This window comes from Clinocottus analis, unplaced genomic scaffold, assembly GCF_023055335.1.
Source record: "Clinocottus analis isolate CAN_PGR_092001 unplaced genomic scaffold, fCliAna1.0.p SCAF_5, whole genome shotgun sequence".
Classification (NCBI taxonomy): Eukaryota; Metazoa; Chordata; class Actinopteri; order Perciformes; family Cottidae; genus Clinocottus; species Clinocottus analis.
Genome location: NW_027176207.1, coordinates 8,945,487 through 8,965,034, shown reverse-complemented (window position 1 = coordinate 8,965,034; position 19,548 = coordinate 8,945,487). Strand labels below are relative to the sequence as shown.

Here is a 19,548-nt window from a genome sequence, read left to right as displayed (position 1 = left end):
ATCTTCTGAATATAGATTGCCTGTGAGAATAAGGAAACCATTGAAAGAGCCTTTGAAACTCATACACTCCTGAACAGATATAAACTTAACAGCAGGCCAGTTGTGTGAGGTTATTTATCTGTCTTTCATAAAAGTGTGCATAAGTAACATCCTCTATACAGGAACAAGGTCTTGAGATTAAAAAAAAGGTGTGTTACCTCTGAAAAAAATAATAAAATAGTCAGAAGTAATCTACTGATGCTCCAAAAATAATTTATTTGCAATAAATTAAACATTTAAATTATAACAACAGATGATTCAAGATATATTTTTTTCATACATAACTTAACATGAGCAGGAGTCACCTCTGTGATCCTTTAGGTTGGGCTATAATTTTATTAATGAAAATAACCCTGGAAACGTTATCAAAGTTCTTCAGTTTTGTACTGTTTTTAAGTCCCATAGTCGGTGGAGTCGGTTAAAATATGTGTAGATTTTCTCTGACAAAACTTAAAAACGTATGTGCATTTTTACCTCCTGGTTCTGTTCGCTTTTGGTATAGTGGGGTTCCTCATATCTTAAATTGCTAGTTGTAGTTTCATTTCTAGCCCTGAGTATATCAACTCCAACCAGTTCCATGTCGTAAACTTTGACCATTGTTTGCCCACAATGCCTCAGCATCAGAGCATCTCTGAAACCTTTCCAGACACCGCAACGTTCCATTTTTACAATTTAAACTGCAGAGCTGTTGCAATATTTTCACTCATGCGAGACCTACATTTATTTTAAAAGAAGTATGCCTTCTTATATACATTCTATGAGAAATGCATTATATTAATGCTCCTGAATATTTATACAGAATAGGTTTTGTTATGTTAAATTTATGATTATGAGCTGATCACAGTCACCATTTCCTGCAAACGATTTTGCCCGCTACCCATGCGAGGCATTTCGCACTATTTAATATGGTCTTGCTGCACAAAAATGGTTATTGCAATACTGAAATGTCCAGATGAGCATAAACTGAAGTCTCCATAATGTGCGGAGATAATGTGATAAACTTCATTATACAACAGGGGCCACAAGGAGAGCAAGACCTGTTTATTTTAATTTTATTTGTTTTTTTTACCGATAAAAAAGGTTTAAACTTATTGCCTGACTTGAAGAGCCTGCGAGAGATCATGGCTGGTTGAAGTTTCAAAAGCAAACTGAAATGCATTATGATATTCCACAGAAAGTACCTTTTATAAAAAAAAAAATACGATAAATATATTAACTTTTCTTCTTCTTATACAAGATACAACAGTGAACAAAATTCTAAAACCAATACATTAGCAATTATGAATGGACTGCTAGATTAAGATAGATTGCTGTCAACTTACTTAACTATGTGTTTAAAATTACATTTGCATGAAAAAAAGCACACAGCAATGTCTCTATTTTACAGTGTAATGCAACTATGATGACTTGTTTTTTGGGGGGTAAAATAAAGAGCACTCGTTTCATGAGAACCACATAATCATAAATTAACGTTATACAACCGAGGAATTTTACATGTGCCATTTTAAAAACAGTCCAAAGTGTAACCAATAGTATTATGCTGGCATCTTATGACAGTATAATACTATCTTATGATGTAAATTGTTTAAGAGCAATTCCACCATCTGTCACAATCAAACACTCTCACTATAGTTTGTGATCAAACAGGGCCAAAGACATTTCATTGTGATTATAACCTTCTCATCAAGCAGCAGATTTCTCCTAGAAAGAAATCATAATCATATTTTAGTGATGTGATTAAAAATGACTTCTCTCCTGAAGGTGCAGTCATTTCTCTCCAGAGTAAAGCCCTCCCAGAGGTATTCACCTTTTTAAAATGTAGAGGTGAAACCCCACCTGAGGTGTTCAGCCTTTCAAAGACTGGACTCTTGTAAGGTTTTAGCTGTTCTTCTGACAGTAATAACGGAGGCCTTAAAACAACGCTTTAAGTCAGGATGGCCCTTGTCCAACCCGAACAAGGAAAATCAGTTATCCAGTGAGCTCGCTCCTCCATTGGTAGCTTTGTCTTTCGATTTGCCTGATGATCGGAAAGAGAAGCGTTTGATGAGACGCCGGGAGAAGCTGCCAGACTTTTTACGGCTGATGTTAGTGGCAGCAGCAAAGTTATTGCCCATGTTGGAGATGTCTTCATGGGATTGGCTGAGGCAGGACTCCTTCTCTCGATGTCTTCTGCGAAACAACAGCTTCGTCCCACTCTGTAGGAAGCCCACTAGAGAAAGCACAGGGAATACGTCACTGTATTTAAGTGTTAATCCATAACTACAGTATTGGGGCCTTGTTGAAAATCACTAACCAATCACTCAAGTACTACTTTTATGAATAGATTCACTGATTTCATGAGATAGCTTTCTTATCAAGTTGATATTCAAATATAATTTGGCACTGATCCATTGAAAACCACTTTGCTCTGGTTGCTTGCTTGCTGCAGCATGATCTCTAGAGGGCAGTAGAGTCTCTAATGTTAGATAACCCAAAAATCCATTAATGCATCGTGCTAAGTTTTGATGTGATGTAAGGCTTCAAAAGATTTGTTTACATGTGAAATATACTATTTATTTTCATGAAATAATAGTGAGCTTTGACAATAAAAAACTTATTTTACATGGAAAAAAGGTATCAAAATCCATTCTTTGAGCAAATTGGCAACATACAATCAAACAATCTGCAAAAACAATATTTGAATCGCTGAATATTGTGTTTGCACTTACCATCAGAAATTAATGATCTATGTTAGTGGAAACTAAATCTCTGAAACTATGACGACTGTGTTACCTTTATGGTCCTTGAGGCTGCGGGTTTCCAAGGCGCCAGTGGAACCGGTATCTGATTCCACATCGTCCACCGAGGGACGCTCCGACACGTCGGAGGGTGTGGTTTCATCTGGGTCCTGATGATGCCCCGCTCCGTAGTGGTTGCCATGCATGGCTGCGTCCATTGCTGCAGCATAGCCGCTCGATAATGCACAGTCATCTTCTGAGAGTGGAACCTGCTGAGTATTAGGATATTGAATCAAGTTATTTCCTTCAAAAAATGGGAGTGAGTAACTACTTATTGGAATTGCACCCGAAACAGAAAACCACTTATAACATGGAACATTCCTACAACTTTCATGACACTGGAACCAGTTAATTTTTGGAAAATTTTTAGTGGAGCTTCTTGCACTGCATACATTTCTACAGTTTTTAATTGTCTTTAAATGTGGAACAGTGGGGGCTGTGACTGTGGATTTAATTTAGAACAAACTATTTTTTCCCAGCTGCATGTCATTGTATTTTACATCACCTAAAGGTGAAATTCTGAGCATTAATATAGCAGCAAACACCTATTTCCAGTGCAAATATATAGTGGAGTAATGTCTAATTGAGCAGAGAAGGACGTTGCTGTCCTTCTGTGTGTGCTGTTATCTCTGTGCTTTGATTACAAAGGCAGGCTCGTGGATATTTGAGTGCGTGCGAGTGTAACTGTAACTTATCTATGAAACCATCTTTAGTTAGGTGCTTAGAAATTATATATATATATATATATATATATATATATATATATATATATATATATATATATATATATATATATATATATATATAGCAGTGACTAATATTTTCAACCTGCATGTCCTACCATGTGTTGTGATTTGGGACTGTTTTCATAACGTTTCCTCAACATAGCATAATAATCTTGACTATAAACAGTTTGATTGTTAATATGATCCTGAACATATCTTAACCATTTCAAGTTATCTGTTTTAGGGAGCGCGACTAGATAGCCCAGCAGCTAATTCTAAGCTGAAGAAAAATAGAAGAATATTAAAATAATTTTCTAGAACAACACAAGATTTCTCTCATTTTCCAAGTGTTGACCCTCCCTGAAAAATTGGCTAACTGTTTTTCAGGGTTTTCCATGACTCGTGGTAACCCTGTCATGGTAGCTACTCACTGCGGTTAACAGTAAACACTGTTAGCATTGACAGCACTGGAGCTGTTGTTTGCATTGTTAGCACCGTTAGCTGTGAGCTGCATGTTGAGATGTGTTTGGAGACAAAAATTATGATCTGATTTCCATATCGAGCATCTTTTTAAAAGTATGTTTTGTCAACTTTGTTCATGGCTTTTGTACAGTTTTGTAAATCATCAAAAAACAAAACAAAGTTGAAATATTGTTTTCATTTACAAAAATAGCTTTGCAGGTAACCATCATGCACAATCTCACAAAATAAGTACATTGTACTGTCCGTCGAAATGAATGGCGATGGCACAAATTCAACAATCCAGTACATTTGACACAGTTTAAATTCCCTGACCTTTGACACGCCCGAGATGATCAGCGTGCTCCTCTTTGTTGGCGTCTTCCGTGCTACTTTGGAGGCGGACTCCGTCAGCTGCCGAATGGCCGTCTCTGCAACAGGATCCAGGCCATTAGAGAGGCGGCTGCTCTCTGAGCAACAAAAAACATGTAAATGAGCACTATATAAGTAAACTGCGACGTATAAAAAGGTGAACATTATTGAACATATTTTTTATTGCAGTGCAAGTCTATTGGAAGATGTATGGTTTATCATAAATATACACAAAAAACACACATCAGTGTATTGTATAAAACAAATGAAATCCTATATGTAGTTATATCTGTTAAACATTACCTGTGTGTGTGTGTGTGTGTGTGTGTGTGTGTGTGTGTGTAATACTGTTTTGATCTTTGGTTTGTACAAGCAAGTTCTTTCTAAACCTGTTGTAAAACTAAATTAAGTTTTTTGAACAGGAGCTTCTACACCAAAAGTGCATGATGTATACTGAAAATTGCATTCCTCTTATCTTGTGTTACAACGCAGCTTGCTGCTTATCCTACTTTGCATTTGTTATGTAAAACAACATCTGGCCTTTCAGTCTACAACTCACTGCTGAGGTTGGGGCTGGTGCTGCTTCTACCATCTGACAGGATCGTGGGTTTCTTCTCAGTCACCTCCACTTTGGACGGCGAACGCAAAGGGGAATCACCTAAAAGGCACCACAAATATGTAATGTTATTGCTAGTATCATCACAACATTCTTTCATATCTTCTTGTACACCTTCCCTGGCGCAATGTACGTAATACTTTACTCTGCATCTACCTGGACTGCGGTCCAGTTTTAGTCGAGATTGGACAGTCGTGACAGTGGTGACGATGGTTCCATCTGGCATGATGGTTCGGTCCACATCGACTTTCTTGGTGGGGGTGAGTGAGGAACGAAGTGGCAAAGCACGGTGGACGCTGCGGGGCTCCTCTGTTTCCACATACAGCAGCTGGAGGATTACGAATAATCTTCAATTAGCTAATACAGCGTGAAGTGGGGGTGGGCACTCTATTAATGAGGTGGGCATTGAAACTGACATCTGGACTCGCAGGGCACATTTAAGATGACTTATCAGTGAAGGCACAACAGGTTGCATGAGCGGTACAGGAAAACAGTTCGTGTACCAATATGAAATGTTAGCCTGCAGAGATAAAGCAATATGTAGATCGCAAGAAGTGGAGAAAAAAAGGACAAGTTGGCAGGTGAAAAGGTCCGAAGAGATTTGAGACAGCAATCAAAGGCATGACAATGGACTATGTATCATCTGTTACACAACAGTGTCCCTCCTTTTGTGGTGAATCTTTGTTTCAGTCCAGCTTGCTTGATGTTAGATAATAACATGTGATGTAACTGTACACTTCAAAGCATGAGAATGGCTTTGAAAGAGCTTTTCATTATTTTCACAGAAATGAGCTGCATCTTGTTTCTTACCTCTGCTGTGACGGTAGCGTTGGGTGCCAGGCCGTGGCCGGGGCTTACTGACAGTGTATGGTTTCCAGTGGGAACTTTGCACCGGAGATCCAACGCAATGCAGGCGTGGCCGGGCAGGAATTCTATCCAGTTATAAAACAAAAGGAAAGCCGTTCCTTCTCTGTAGTTGTCAGGCCATAATTAAAGCATCTCCTGACATTATATACATTAGAAAACGCTAACTCTTACAGTGAACCTGCCAACAGTGCATTTTAAGCATGGAGATCTTGCTAAGCAGTCTGAACATTCCTGCTGATCAGGTTCTTGAGATGCAGCCAATACAAAATTACTATCGTGCAATGCCTTACGTTCCCTTTTTCCGTTGCGCTCCAGAAGTCTTATTCTCAGCTCTTTGGTCTCTTGGCCCAGCTCCCTTCAACACAAAGGAAACACATGTGTTAGAATTCAAGTAGAGCCCCACAATGCAAACAGGTGGAGCAGAGTTTTCCTGAAAACTTAAAATCTTAAATAATGTTCCATAATATTAATATGTCTGCTTATATAAGCATCAGTCAAATGATTTATTTAATGTATGAATAAAGCAAATCTGCTTCATCATCGGTGGGTGTGGTTGATCAGATTTGATAGGCAGTGACAGTAACAACCGATCAACTGTCATAAGATTCTTGTTAAAATGTTGCTGAATCCTGATTGATGCACACAATAAGACATCACCTACTTCAAATCAGCGAAAAGAGCAGAGGAATAAAGAAACAAAAACATAAATCTCTCACGTGACATAACTAAAACTGTTCTGGCTGATTGAGAGAATACATTTTCTGGGCCTTTAACGTTGGTATGGATGTACACACTCATGACTCATTAACTGCAGTTAGCCGTCATGGCTGCCATCTTACAGAGTCATTTCTTCACTCCATTCCAGTGGGACGTTGGGGTTGCTGGGCACAGACAGGAAGCATGTTGACCTCTCTGTGGAGGGTTGGTCCAGGCTCAGGACACAGCACAGCTCCCCTGATCTAGACCACTGACCTGCATACAGAAAGCCAGACAGTGAGACTTCGGCTATCTGCAGGAAGCCGGGCGGAAATGATCTGACGCTGGGGGAAAATGTCTGACCTTTACTTAAGGTCGCCTTGAGCTGCCGAAGCATTAGTCGTTTCACCAGGACATTCTGGGATACAGAGTTCAATCTCACTGAGAGATGGTCCACGGGAGCCTGGGAAAAAGCAGGAAAAGAGTGCAGAGTACATGTTATGATTCAGTATCAAGTCATAGCAATGTATTTATTACAGAAAAAGAAGATCCTTGTTATTTTCTCTTATTGCTGCGAACGAAGCACTAAAAATGTTTTTTTCACCAGAGGACTGGGTGCACAAGTCTTGAGGTTGAGGACCATGGCCGGCTGAGTGCTGAACAGAGTATCCTCTATCAGTCCCTTAATCATGTCTAGGTCTGCCGCTCCCTCAGTGACCTGAGATGAAAAGGAAGCACATGGCTCGTCAACAAACTCAACTATAGACAATTCTGGGGCTTTTATTACATTTGAATGCCTGATATTATCTTACTTCATCATAAATAATAACATGCAAGATTATTAATGATAATAAACTACAAATATAATAATCAGTGGTCAGGGTGTGCCTGACAACTGCCTTCAGTAGTAGTGACATTTATTCTGCTTAATATATGTTTTTATGTTACTTTACTGGTGGAAAAGCATTTTGAATGTATGCAACCAAGTTTGTAAACTGTAAGCAGGTTGAGAAAAGAGGCCTCTGAAGCCTACATGAGACGGACATATCATATTAGTGGTATCAGTATCTGATATTCTCACTTGTCTCTGCAGCTTGCATGGAGACACGCTCAAAGTTAATGATGGCTGCTTGGAAAGAGTCCAGGACATCAGCAGACCCTGATCCTCCACCTCCTCCAGACACACCACCACCTGACGGAGACAGACAGCAGGTTAACTGGCATGCTTTTACGATAGATTATAAGAGTATTATATTAAATTATGTAGCATTTTCTCATTAATATATAATCAACACACTATTTAATTTTAGATGATTTAGTAAAACAAGATTGGCAGTCTCTCCTAGCTTATAATTAAACAACAGGTAACATTTGTTAGCAGGGAACAAGCAGAAAACGTTTTATTCCCAAAAATAAAAATTTCTCATAAAGGTACTGATAGTGGAAGGAGTGACGCACAGTCTGAAAATCACAATCGTACTCTCAAAGTAAAATCAGACAAGTTTTTGGCTTTAAGTTATCACTATGAAGTGAATATTGATTGCACAACGTCAAGGCTGAATAATAACATAAACCTCACTTTCACTGTCTTTTTCTGTCTACGACCATTTCCCCGGGAAAATAAACGTTTCATTTACAGTCATGGAAAACTAAATGCAGTGTGTCCTGTGCAGTATTGCCAAATCTTTTCCAAAAGAGCTATAAGTCGGCAGATGACGTTGTACGCTCATTTGCATAATACCGACGTCACGGTGCATTAATTTGCATAAAGATTAGCGGTTGTTGTCTGCTGCAGCGGCAGTGCAAGAGGAGAAGGAGAGACTCTGTTGGCAGAACTAGTCACTGTGTTTACTCTAAGCAGCAATGGGAATGAGTTACAATGTCATATATCTGAAAATATGATGTGTCTTTTCCTTTGTGGTCTGAACAAATAATTAAATGTTTTGCTTGTAGTAGCCTCTGAAGAAGAAGGCAAAGCAACCCATTTGCTCTCCAAAACAGAAAGCAACAGGATTAAAGGGAAATGGGTTTTTAGTTGTATTAAATACTTGCACTACTAAAATAAGAGAGGCTATTGATGGTCAGAAATAGTCAAATATACAAAGACTCTTTATTTAATGACCATGACAGTGATGGCGGGATTACACATGATTTTTTTCACATTTGAATAACAATGCAAATGATGTTCTGAGATTTTCATTTGTTTTAGAGGCCAGCCCTCAAATGTGCAAATTGCAAAAAACAATGTGGTATGCTTTGGTACCTCCGCCACCATTGGTGCTATAGTGATCTGATAGGTCTCCATAGAAATGGCAGCTGGTGACTGTTGAGTGACCGTCACAGGAAACGTCACTGTGTCCACCCAACATTTACAGTGTAAAACCTGTAAAACAACAAGCAGCTGTGTAAGGAAAATACAGAAATGACGAAGAAACATCCATGTTTTGACACCGACGTTTTGATTTTTGTCATGCATGGCCCCAATTAGAATATATTGTGTGACTGGCTAAATAAGTGAATTAGTTACAGCCGCAATTACCAGACGCTACCAAGATTACGTACCATCCGGTGTGCCGATTGGTCAGTGCAGGTCACACTATCTATTGCAGAGGCAGCAGTTATCTGGAGACTGCTGTCAAACGTGATCTGGATGGAACTCTGGAAAAGACAGAGGAAGAGAACAAGTGTCCTAAATCTTACATAAGAGAAAGAAGAGTGACACTCAGAAAAGACTCTGTGCTGCAGTGACAAGGCCTTTAATGTATCTGGTAAGCAGTTAGTCACCACCCTTATGAATCTTTACTCAATTAGTATGCAAATAATTTAACTGCTGCATTTCATGAATTTGAAGCACGTTTGGAATCAGTAGAACTCGGTAATTCATTGATCTTTGCTCAGAGTGATTGAACTCACATCACCTGATCCACATGCTGATCACACAATGCTTCCGTTTCCCTCCCACAGCAACCTCACGAGCTTGGCATGAAACTGATTATTTCCTCGTGCCGGTGGTTCAGAGTGTGTGATAATGTGAAGTCTCATGCGGAAAATGTACGTGAATGAATAAAAGGACTCTTTAAGGTGCTATAATGTGTACATGCCAACAGATATGAGGCTATTGTATCTACCATGCATGGCAAAACAGAACTGTGGTTAAAGTCTAGGAAGCTCTGTAGATATGTGCACTCAGATGAACAGTGCCTGAAGACACTGGCAAACAAAATGACAACATATGTTTGACCAAAGGGTGGCAAGTAGTATATTCAAGTTAATATGAGCTTCTGCCATCATGCATAAATAATTGTAGATTCCCCCTCTTGATCAGCCTGCTTTAGCCCCTCAACAGTGTCAATTAAGAAGACTGCATCAGTCAATGCTTAGTCATGCTCACAGCAAGACATCTTTCACTGTTGGATTTAGTAGACACCCCCAAACAAAAAGAATTAGTATCTCAGTTGTGAGAAAAGAGTCACCAGTACCACTGGCCTATTATCACTAGGTGTGTGTGTGTGTGTGTGTGTGTGTGTGTGTGTGTGTGTGTGTGTGTGTGTGTGTGTGTGCATGTGTGTGTGTGCGTGTGTGTGTGTGTGTGCGAACTAGACGATCTGTTCCATTAGACGGCTTTGACTGGCCCGAGAGATGCATGTGAGAGAAAACAAATCCCCTATTGTCAGGGCATATGTTTCTCTAGGTCCAAGTCCAAATCTCCATCAAACACAGCAGTGGAGGCGGGGTAAAAGTGTGAGTATGATATAACAAAGTTTGTGGTGTGTGTGCGTGTGTGTGTCAGTGTTTCAGCAAGAAGGGCAGAAAGGGCAGGAAGCCAAATGCGATGCTGCAAGCTTACATTGGTTCCCTGAACCAGCGCTGCACCCACATGACTGAAGCGTACAACCGGCTGTGTTTACTTCGGTTGGCTGGAGCTTCTAAAACTGCTCAGTCACCCAACCGTTCATTACATCCAAAGTGCAGAACGAATATGATGGTGGTAAACCCATTAATCACATGATCCTGATTGTGAGTGGCTCACAGATCGACATTACGAAAGGTTTGTGCCTCTGGCATCTTTTCAATGAGGCAAATTGGAGTCAGTACAATGTTGTGAGCAAATACTCCTAAATGTCAGGGGGGGTTTCGGGACACTCACATTCCGCAATAATGAGCATGATGAGAGCAATATGGGGGGAGAGTGTGTGGGGTATGACCCCAGATTATATATAAATATGTAAATAATGTATATACACTGTTTATATACAGTTTATGACATGCACAAATGTCTGTTACCCTCATTTGGTACACACCCCTCTAGACCAACAGATGCTCCTCTGTGTTGCCCTGTTTTGCAATTTTCTAGCCTAAAACCTTTAAGTTTAAATCACAATTCATGACAAACCACAGTGCATTTACAACACACAGATGTGTGTGTTTTTTTATGTGAAACAAATGGGTAACTTTATTTATTTATTTTCAAATCACTCCAGGACACACAGCGGCACAGGCTCAGTCAAAATAATGTGTGCCTAAGAGAAGGTTGGGTCAGTTGTTGTTTCTACTAATATACTTTTAAAATCCCTTTCTGGCCTCAACTATAATCCAAGCATCTTACATTTGGGAGTTTATCAAAGTGGCAGTTTAGCATTATTAAGAATACATGCTTGGGAATTAGAATGGCAGCCATCACCTAGTTTTACTGTCTGTTCAGGAGCCTGAATTTAAATAATAATAATTAAATATGATTTACTAATTTGGTAAAGCCTTGCATATCAAACTGGTTTATGTTTTTGTATTCTTTAAAAGGGAGTTTACTTAGATATTCAGCCTCCATTGGCTTTTTAGGTAGCCATCTGGTGCTCTGTGGCGTTGTGCATCCTCCTGGCAGAGGCTACAGTGCTAATTTTGTAATGGAAAGGGTAGTGCTAGCAGCATAACCTCTAATTCGTCCTTGTGAAACACTACTGTTAGTGTGTGTGTGTGTGTGTGTGTGTGTGTGTGTGTGTGTGTGTGTGTGTGTAAGGTATTTCTGGAAAGAGACAGTTCCTGAGGACATCCATGGTGTCACTTCAGGTTTGTCAGAGTCCCCTCCCGGGTCCGCCTGGCTGAACGCCTCTGAAAAGCATGTGGGTCAACCCTCAAATACACCCCCCTTCGGCTTTTGTTGACCCTTATCTTCCTTTCCTGCTCAGTATTTCAGTACCGTGTATCACAGGTTCAGGCTCCAAAGGGGTACAAACTTCGTGGTGTCCGAAATAGCTATTTACAGTCAAACCGCTTACGTTCATGTTTTGCGATGTTAGCATGCTAACGTTCTCAACTGATTCGGGGAACATGGTAAACATCACCTGCTCCTCAATATCAGCATGTTAGCAGTGTCATTGTGAGCATGCTAACATAAGCATGTGAATTTCAATTGATTTTATATTTTAAATGTGCTATGAAGGCTTTTATAATGGTTTGAAATCTGTTAGTCTAACACTGCATTGTACAAAAAAAAATACCAAATGTAATCTGACAAAAGTACAATATGATACAATTATAATGAGATGGAACAAGACTGCAAGGACTTCTGTGTTAAGCATTTAGGATTTTTTTTAGATACAAAATAATATTACTGCAGAATAATGCATAAATTATGGCTCCACTTTAAATAGTCAAAGGAGCCACCTTCAATGTAGAGCGATGCCTGCAACAGAAAGATTGTAAAAATCTAAGGAAATGTTGTGTTGTTAAAATAGAACTCGCTGTGACTGACGTTAGTTTCTTGAACTGTCATTTGCAAATGAGTGCTTAACGTTCCCTGTTGTACTTGAGCATAATCACACAGCATTAATCATCTACCGGCAGCTCACAGTCAGAGAGGGAAGAAGTGAACTGTGGCCTTGAGATAATCACCAGGCTCTTTATAATTGCAGATCTTGAATGGGCAGGGAGCTTCCTTCCCTGCAAATGCACAATCGTATGCTCTATTAGTCCTCCTCTACCGCCCACTGAACCCGGTGACGATGGCTTGACATCCTCTGTCGGCTGCAAAAGCACACACTGATCTGCTGGTCTGAAGAGGCCAACCAGTTCAGTCCTTCAAGCCTCCTCCACGAAATAATCGGGCCGGAGACATCTGAATAGCTCCATATCAAGTCTGCTTGCCAAGGCAAGATTATATCCAGAGGCTTCCACAGTACTTCAGCAGAGACATCTTCTCTGAAACAACTGAGCCGTGAAACCAGCTGCATCATGGGTTTACAATCCAAAAAGTGCAGGAGGTGCTTTTTAATGCTGCTGAACAGATTTAGGTGTCTATAATCTTTCTGTTTAAATGGCTCATGTTTAAGTGGAACAACAATGTGCAAACCATGCTTGTTAACCCATGAACGCATACAGCTAAAGCAGAAATATGCTGAATTTGACTTTATAACGTTTTTACGGGTACACAAATACATCTACTGAACTATCGACTCCATGGAAACCATGTGTTTTTTTTGTTTATGAAGCATGTGGGCATCCTTCTATTAACATTGGGGGGAGGGGACGTCATATGTCTGCCAAATTGCGACAAAAGCCATCTCACCCACTCTGCTTTTAACCTTGGGGTAGCAATTGTCTCCTCTAATCTATGTCTTAAAAAAGGCATTTACCGTCTCCTCAGTCTGTACAAATTCATAATATTCCCTCGCGGGTATGAAAACACAACTATCTTGGCTAAATTTCTTCAAAGCAGAAGCTGAATGTGCCACTAACACCATGTCTTAACCCAAATGACGCTTTGACTTGTTTGCTGCTGTTTTCTACATTTATGTAACAACCCCCCAACCGTCCTGTCAGGATTCAGGCCCCCAAAGCATTTTTTAGTCTTGTTGCTGTTTTTGAAAACTGGAATTTGGGAGTCAGGGTCAGTTCTCCCGTCAGGACGGAGTTTCGTCATTCAGCTTTCTGACGATGCTCAATAACAACATGAGCTGTTCTGAAAGCTAGTAGCGTTCACACGTTAGTATCAGAGAGTTCCTGGCTTATGTTGCTCTGTGCTGTAGTGAGCAGAACATAGACAGGGACAGCCAAACCAGGCATTTAAAATGACAGTTATTCCAAACCACAGACATTCACCCACTGACACTTACGAAATCTTCATAACAAGATTGCTAGAAGATAGGTAACGCCCCATGAATACCAAATACCCACAGTAGAAGCGTTAACAACGAAAGCAAGAAACCTTCCTTTTTCTGACTGCTTCTGAAATATCCATCATGTTCATCCACATTGAACAGCTACACTCAAAGTGACTACAAAGCGATGCCATTCGGGTCATTCGGGCAGAAAACATAGATCCTGAAATTATTATAATTTTTCACAATGATCCCAAGAGATTGAAAAAATGACGTGTATATTTCTACAGATCATGGTGATTAAATACAATAAGATCCAGGAAGTCCAGTAGGAGTGTGACATCCTTCATTGCCTAGTCCTTTAGCCAGATGTCAGAAGTCCTACATCAGCAATGACTAACTATGAAAAGCCAGAGAGACCAAAAACATGGCTTTATTATTCAAAAGACATAAAATGCATATCTATGATGAGATAAATAAGATCACTCAATAATTCTCAGCAAGAAGGTGAATAGAAGTATTACCCAAAATACTTAACCTTTCATCACTTAATCCTTTTGTCAGAAAAGTTGCTGACTCATTTTCTCTCAATCAATCCAGCTCTACATATAATTATTTCATGAAAGGCACAGATGGTCTTTATTATTATTATTTTTTTCACAAGGTGTTGACTAAAAGCAGAAGGAGAACAAATTATTATCAGAAAATAAATCCACTCTAATGCTAGACCAGTCAGGTCTGCAGGGAAAATGGTTTTGCTGAAAGTTGTTTGATGCGTCAACTTTCCAGGCGGGCTGATTCAACTTTATTTGGATGAATTTCAACATAATTATTTAAAGGCCTCCGTCAACATCAATCTTAAAGGCTGCAGTAGTACTTAGGTTAATGCTATAAAGGATTTGCATGCTAATCCCTACATGATGATACTGAAGCCGTATCTTGGTGCTGTGTTCCTGCAGAGAAGCTCATGTTTTGGCTGATGTAGAAACATAATCAGGAAATGCAAGTTGGAGGAGAACGTGAGTCTTCGGGATTATATTTTGGGCCGGCTGCTCTCGTATCTTTTTTCAAGGTGGCATGGCAACCCGCCTGGCAGGTGCTTATTGTGTGTGAGAGGGTAAGAAGGTGATGTGACTCGCTTGTGACCACTTAATACTTGTAATATCTCCACAACCCCCCCGCCCAGGCTATTCCAGGCCATCTTCTTAGTGAGAAGGTGACACACAAGAACAACAAAACCAAGTTACACCTGTGTGTGTAAACAGCACAGACATAAGAACTTAGTATACTGGCTATTATAATGTTAATATATAATTGTTCAACTTAAATAATGAACGCCGGAGGCCAAACATGTGACCTTTAAGTTACAAGAAAAGGATAGTGTCTTCCATCACAAGGCCACACTGGCTGTTAGACGGACTCATGGAGGGATAACTATTCAACATGTTTGTGATTTGTTATCTCCATATCAAGTTCAAGGTTTCATTAACATCCTCACAAGTGATTTGCATATGGCCCAGACACATTTAGAATAACAGATTGCTGCACGCAGACACAATGACAAGCAAATATATTATTGTGATGAGTTGAAGCTATCGGGAAGCTTTCGCTCACACTCCTGGTTCACAAACCAAACACCACATGGACAGACAGACATCCAGTGCTTGTCTCTGTCTCCTTCCTTCACCACTGACGCATTTGATCAGTCTGGAGAATGATCTTAGTATAAATATGATATACTTCATCACTGCCGGGCAAAATCCTTATATCTACTGGGTTTTTTTAAGCATTCCAAGAGCCTGAAGGTCATACCGTCAACATAGATTAATCCCATAGAGGAACATGAAGGCATGTGGGCTCTTACGTACATAAATATCCATAGCAACCTTCCTTTTTGATAACACATCCAGTTCAAATGTTATTCTTAAGCCTTTCTTGTGTGCTTAATCGGGCAAACGGCTATTCAACTACTAATCATATCCCAAACAGAGGAGCTGTGCTATGAGCAACTAGCAACTAAGTTGTGTTGTAATTTATTTCTCACCTGGAAACCTCATTATTCTAACTCTCACTAAACACTTTAAAGTTCACCCAAGGTTCACTCCAGTAATGTGGAGCTTCTTGGTAACAGAGAGCACAGAAGGTCACAATGGATCAACTAATTAGGTCGTTGTAATATAACTTAGCTGGCACGCTCCAATTTATTGCCACATATCAAAGGGAAACAGTTCCAAAGAACCACAATGTCCCTCCCACTGACCTCTTATTACCAGCACAATAACACGTAGCAACACTTTGATAAGAACAGGGACAGCTGGATTAATGCTGCATACCACAACATATGTGGTATGCAGAGAAAATGCATGCAGAACCTCTGACTATGAAGGATTCACATGAAGAAGATGTTCGTGCTCTAGCTTTAGCAGCTTGTACAGTATATTAGAGCTGCGTATCCTCTCCTCTCTGACAGTGTTCCCTTCACACAAACACTTTAAAGGCAGAGTTTGGCATTTTGGGAAATTTTCCTTTTTCTCTCTTATGTTCAATTTGAAGCTAAAGCCAGCAGGTGGTTAGCTTAGCTTAGCAGAAAGACTGGCGGAAAAAAGGGAAACAGATAGCCCGGCTACTTGCAAAGGTTAAAAGAAATACGCCACCAGCACCTCTAAAGCAATTTCTTGAAATAGATTTACATTACTGAGCAGAGTGATTTTCACTGAAATCATAATCATGAAATTAAATATATCAATATACATAAACATCACAATACCCCAAATGTATACAAAATCCCAAGTCTAGGTATTACATTTAATTGTTATGTACTAAATCAGATAAAACACAAAACATATTATTAAAATCTAAATTGACAATTTGCTTTAAATCATTAATTGATGGCCACATGGTCACATGGTCACGTGGTCACATCATTATGATACACAACCAATGAATGTTGATAAATGATATTATGGCCCAAACATAACTAGTATTCTGATGTGAGGAACAATGGCATCATCTTTTGTGTTACTCCTGTCTGTTGTATATTCATTAGTGGAGTGAAAAAAAGACTGATTTGAGCAATATGGACATACTTCCAATCTAAGTGCTAAAACAAGCAGAGAGTATCTTTCCAAACAAGCAGTGACCTGTTAATTGCATCGTTAGGCTCTGCGCCTATACATTTTTTTCCAAATCAACGTAGAACACTGTCCCTGAATGAGTCTTTCTCCAAAAGTGTTCACTTGAACATCTGAACGAGGCTTTCAATCAGCCACGCTGAGGTGACCCATATGAATCCGAATCGAGTGCTGTTTGTTGTGCACGTTCGGTCCATGGATTGATCTGACCCCTTTTTAGCTCCCCGCCAACTCATCTTCAAAACAGAATTTCTGAGTGGGGGATTGTAGAGGATCCATCTCCTCTCTTGGTGCTCACAGCAAACACCTGACTGTCCTGACTGTATTAGACTTTGAGTCATGCAGATCAAAGAACTATTTGAAAGGAGAAAGACCTTTAGAAATGTGCTATAAGCCTCTAATATGTGCCAGACTAACATTTGTCTGTAGTACTCACCACACTGAATCCAATGTTGCTGTATAAAGCAGATACCAACTGCAGTTTTAACACAATTTGATTAACTTTAGGTTGTTAGTTGCAGGAAAGGTCAGCCAAAATAAGTATTCTGTCTTGAAGCAGCAACATAGATTTTGAATCTTCCCACTGAGATGAAATGCATCTATTTCCCCCAACAGGACAGGGTATCAGACTATTTTTATGAAGCGTGGGTGTTCACTCCGTGGCTACGCTGACTGGTCTTGCCTCTCAGCTCTTATGTGCATTGATTCAGAGCTGTTACGCAATGCTCGGCCCCCCCATCCTCTTACCGATTAGACACCACTCCGACACCTCCACCTCCCTGCCTACACACACTTCCAGCGCACATGGGCACTCCAACTGCATAGCCCTTGCTTAACTATTTATGCCCCTGCTTAGTGGAGTAACCTTAGGCGTGCTCCTTTACACACTGCCATTATGTTTATTCAGCTCTCATTTGCAATATCATTTGTGCTACATCTCCCCCCATTAATGGTTTAAAAATTACAACATACCCCGTGCCTGCATGCTTGCTCATTCAGAGCTTTGACCCAGGTCCTCTGCCAGTGCTCCCTGAAGGACTTGAAGGAGAACAGAGAGGTCAACACGCCTTTAACCCCGGCTTCTGGCTTGGGTCCTCCATCCCGACCCGAGCGGAGCTTCAGCAGGAATCCCCACACACCTTCAGCAAGGCTGTGGTGGGGCTGTGTGAGGGGAAGCGGCTGCCGGGCCGGTCCTCTGCCGTCCTGCTTGGCTGTCTTCCTGGATCTCCACAGACGCAGTACGGTCAGCAAGTATGGAACCAGCCATCCCAGCACAATGAGCAAGGAGGTGAGAAAGAGACCCACCAGACACAGCCAGCCCAACTCCAGCAGCTCCATCACCGCCTCCCGGAGCCTCTCATATCACCAGTTCCAGATGGAAATATCAGGACTGTCAATCAGAGCAGATCAGCTCCCTGTAGCCTGTGAGTGGCAGCAAAATATAGTCAGTCATTTTGATTCAAAGGGGAACGCTACTAACAAGTTATAACTGAGGAATAAACCAAAATACACAGGATGCACCGACATGGTGGCTATGACCGCTTTAACTTGGATCTGATTGGTTTTAGATCGCGTAAAAAAACATTTTTTAAAGATCACGTGTCTATGTTTACGAAGCAGAAGCCCGTGTACCATTACGTTGCGCATCTTAGATATCCGAGAATGAATCGTGCACTATCAAAGAGGACGATGCAGCGCTCGTTCGCGGACAAAACTCAAATAACAAACCGTGGCTCCCCAACAACCTACCGTTTAACTCAAACAGTCCGAGCTGCAGGCTGCAGGGAATCGAACGCAATGCATTGGTAACATGAGGCTGGCTTCATGGCGATATGCATCCAAATGTGTTTGTCCCATCTCCGAGGCATAAGCGATGTTGGGACTGGTGTCTTCTCTGCTGTCATGTATCGATTCAAAATGAAGCCCTCTGCTCTCTATAGATGCATGACAGATATCAGTGGGTTTCGATTCTCCGCCGGTTGTAGTACCTGCCTCTGTCACCTCTCTTCAATGATGATTTGACAAAGAGCAGCAGTGGCCCACAGGTGGCGCTGCAGAAGAGGACCGCAAAGGCAAAAGGGATGTGAAAGGCAGAGCCTTCAGAATAAAAGCAGAAAACGTTCAACTTCATTTTAAAATGTTTCTTCTTTTATTTTACGCATATATATATATATATATATATATATATATATATATATATATATATATATATATATATATATATATATATATATATATATATATAATATGAACTGGCTTCTGCATTACCACATTATGTATCACCACAATCAACAAATCATGTGTTGAATAAACCAAAATAATTCTTTCCAAAATAAAATGTACACCATGGCCATGTGATTATACTATTAGGACCCAAAAAAGTTAATCACTGCATTCCCATCTATCTGCCCAAGTGGAGCATCTTTTTTTAAATAATTGTACATTTAATACTACTTTATACTTCTCCTTTTTTACAAGACTATTCTCACTTGTTACGAAGATTATGCTTTTACATAGGCTTACATCCATCTTCAATAACTTTATGATATTTACACATGAATGTTTCATCGGCATCAATAAGTATAAATCAATAATATATTATAAAATAATCTATTATAACTTTGAGTATTGGGCCTTTTTTGCAAAGTACATTTTGAATGCAATGGTTGTTTTGTAATGGAGTAGTTTTAAGTTATGAATCTGAATACTTATTCTATCAGTAATCTATACTGGTCTATCGATGGCAGGAGATGTCACTTCCGTGTCAACACG

General features: G+C 40.1%; 1 protein-coding gene across 4 annotated transcripts; it reads right to left on the bottom strand.

Moving 5' to 3' along the window:
* Nucleotides 1–246: 246 nt before the first annotated feature.
* Nucleotides 247–18,786, bottom strand: c2cd2l (c2cd2 like). 4 transcript variants are annotated; one of them, XM_068601442.1, is made up of 15 exons: nt 18,526–18,786; nt 17,749–18,198; nt 9,114–9,209; nt 8,815–8,934; nt 7,633–7,743; nt 7,156–7,269; nt 6,915–7,014; nt 6,695–6,827; nt 6,146–6,210; nt 5,799–5,920; nt 5,145–5,316; nt 4,932–5,030; nt 4,337–4,470; nt 2,812–3,028; nt 247–2,248 (listed from the first exon to the last, which is right to left on the bottom strand). In XM_068601442.1, the coding sequence occupies exons 2-15, from the start codon at nt 18,112–18,114 to the stop codon at nt 2,004–2,006; spliced, it is 2,094 nt and encodes a 697-aa protein (XP_068457543.1). In that variant the 5' UTR covers nt 18,115–18,198; nt 18,526–18,786; the 3' UTR covers nt 247–2,003. The 4 variants fall into 4 exon arrangements, with proteins under 4 accessions (XP_068457543.1, XP_068457545.1, XP_068457546.1 ...); XM_068601444.1 differs by having other exon boundaries at nt 2,812–3,025; XM_068601445.1 differs by having other exon boundaries at nt 4,337–4,431.
* Between the last annotated feature and the right edge of the window lie 762 nt (nt 18,787–19,548).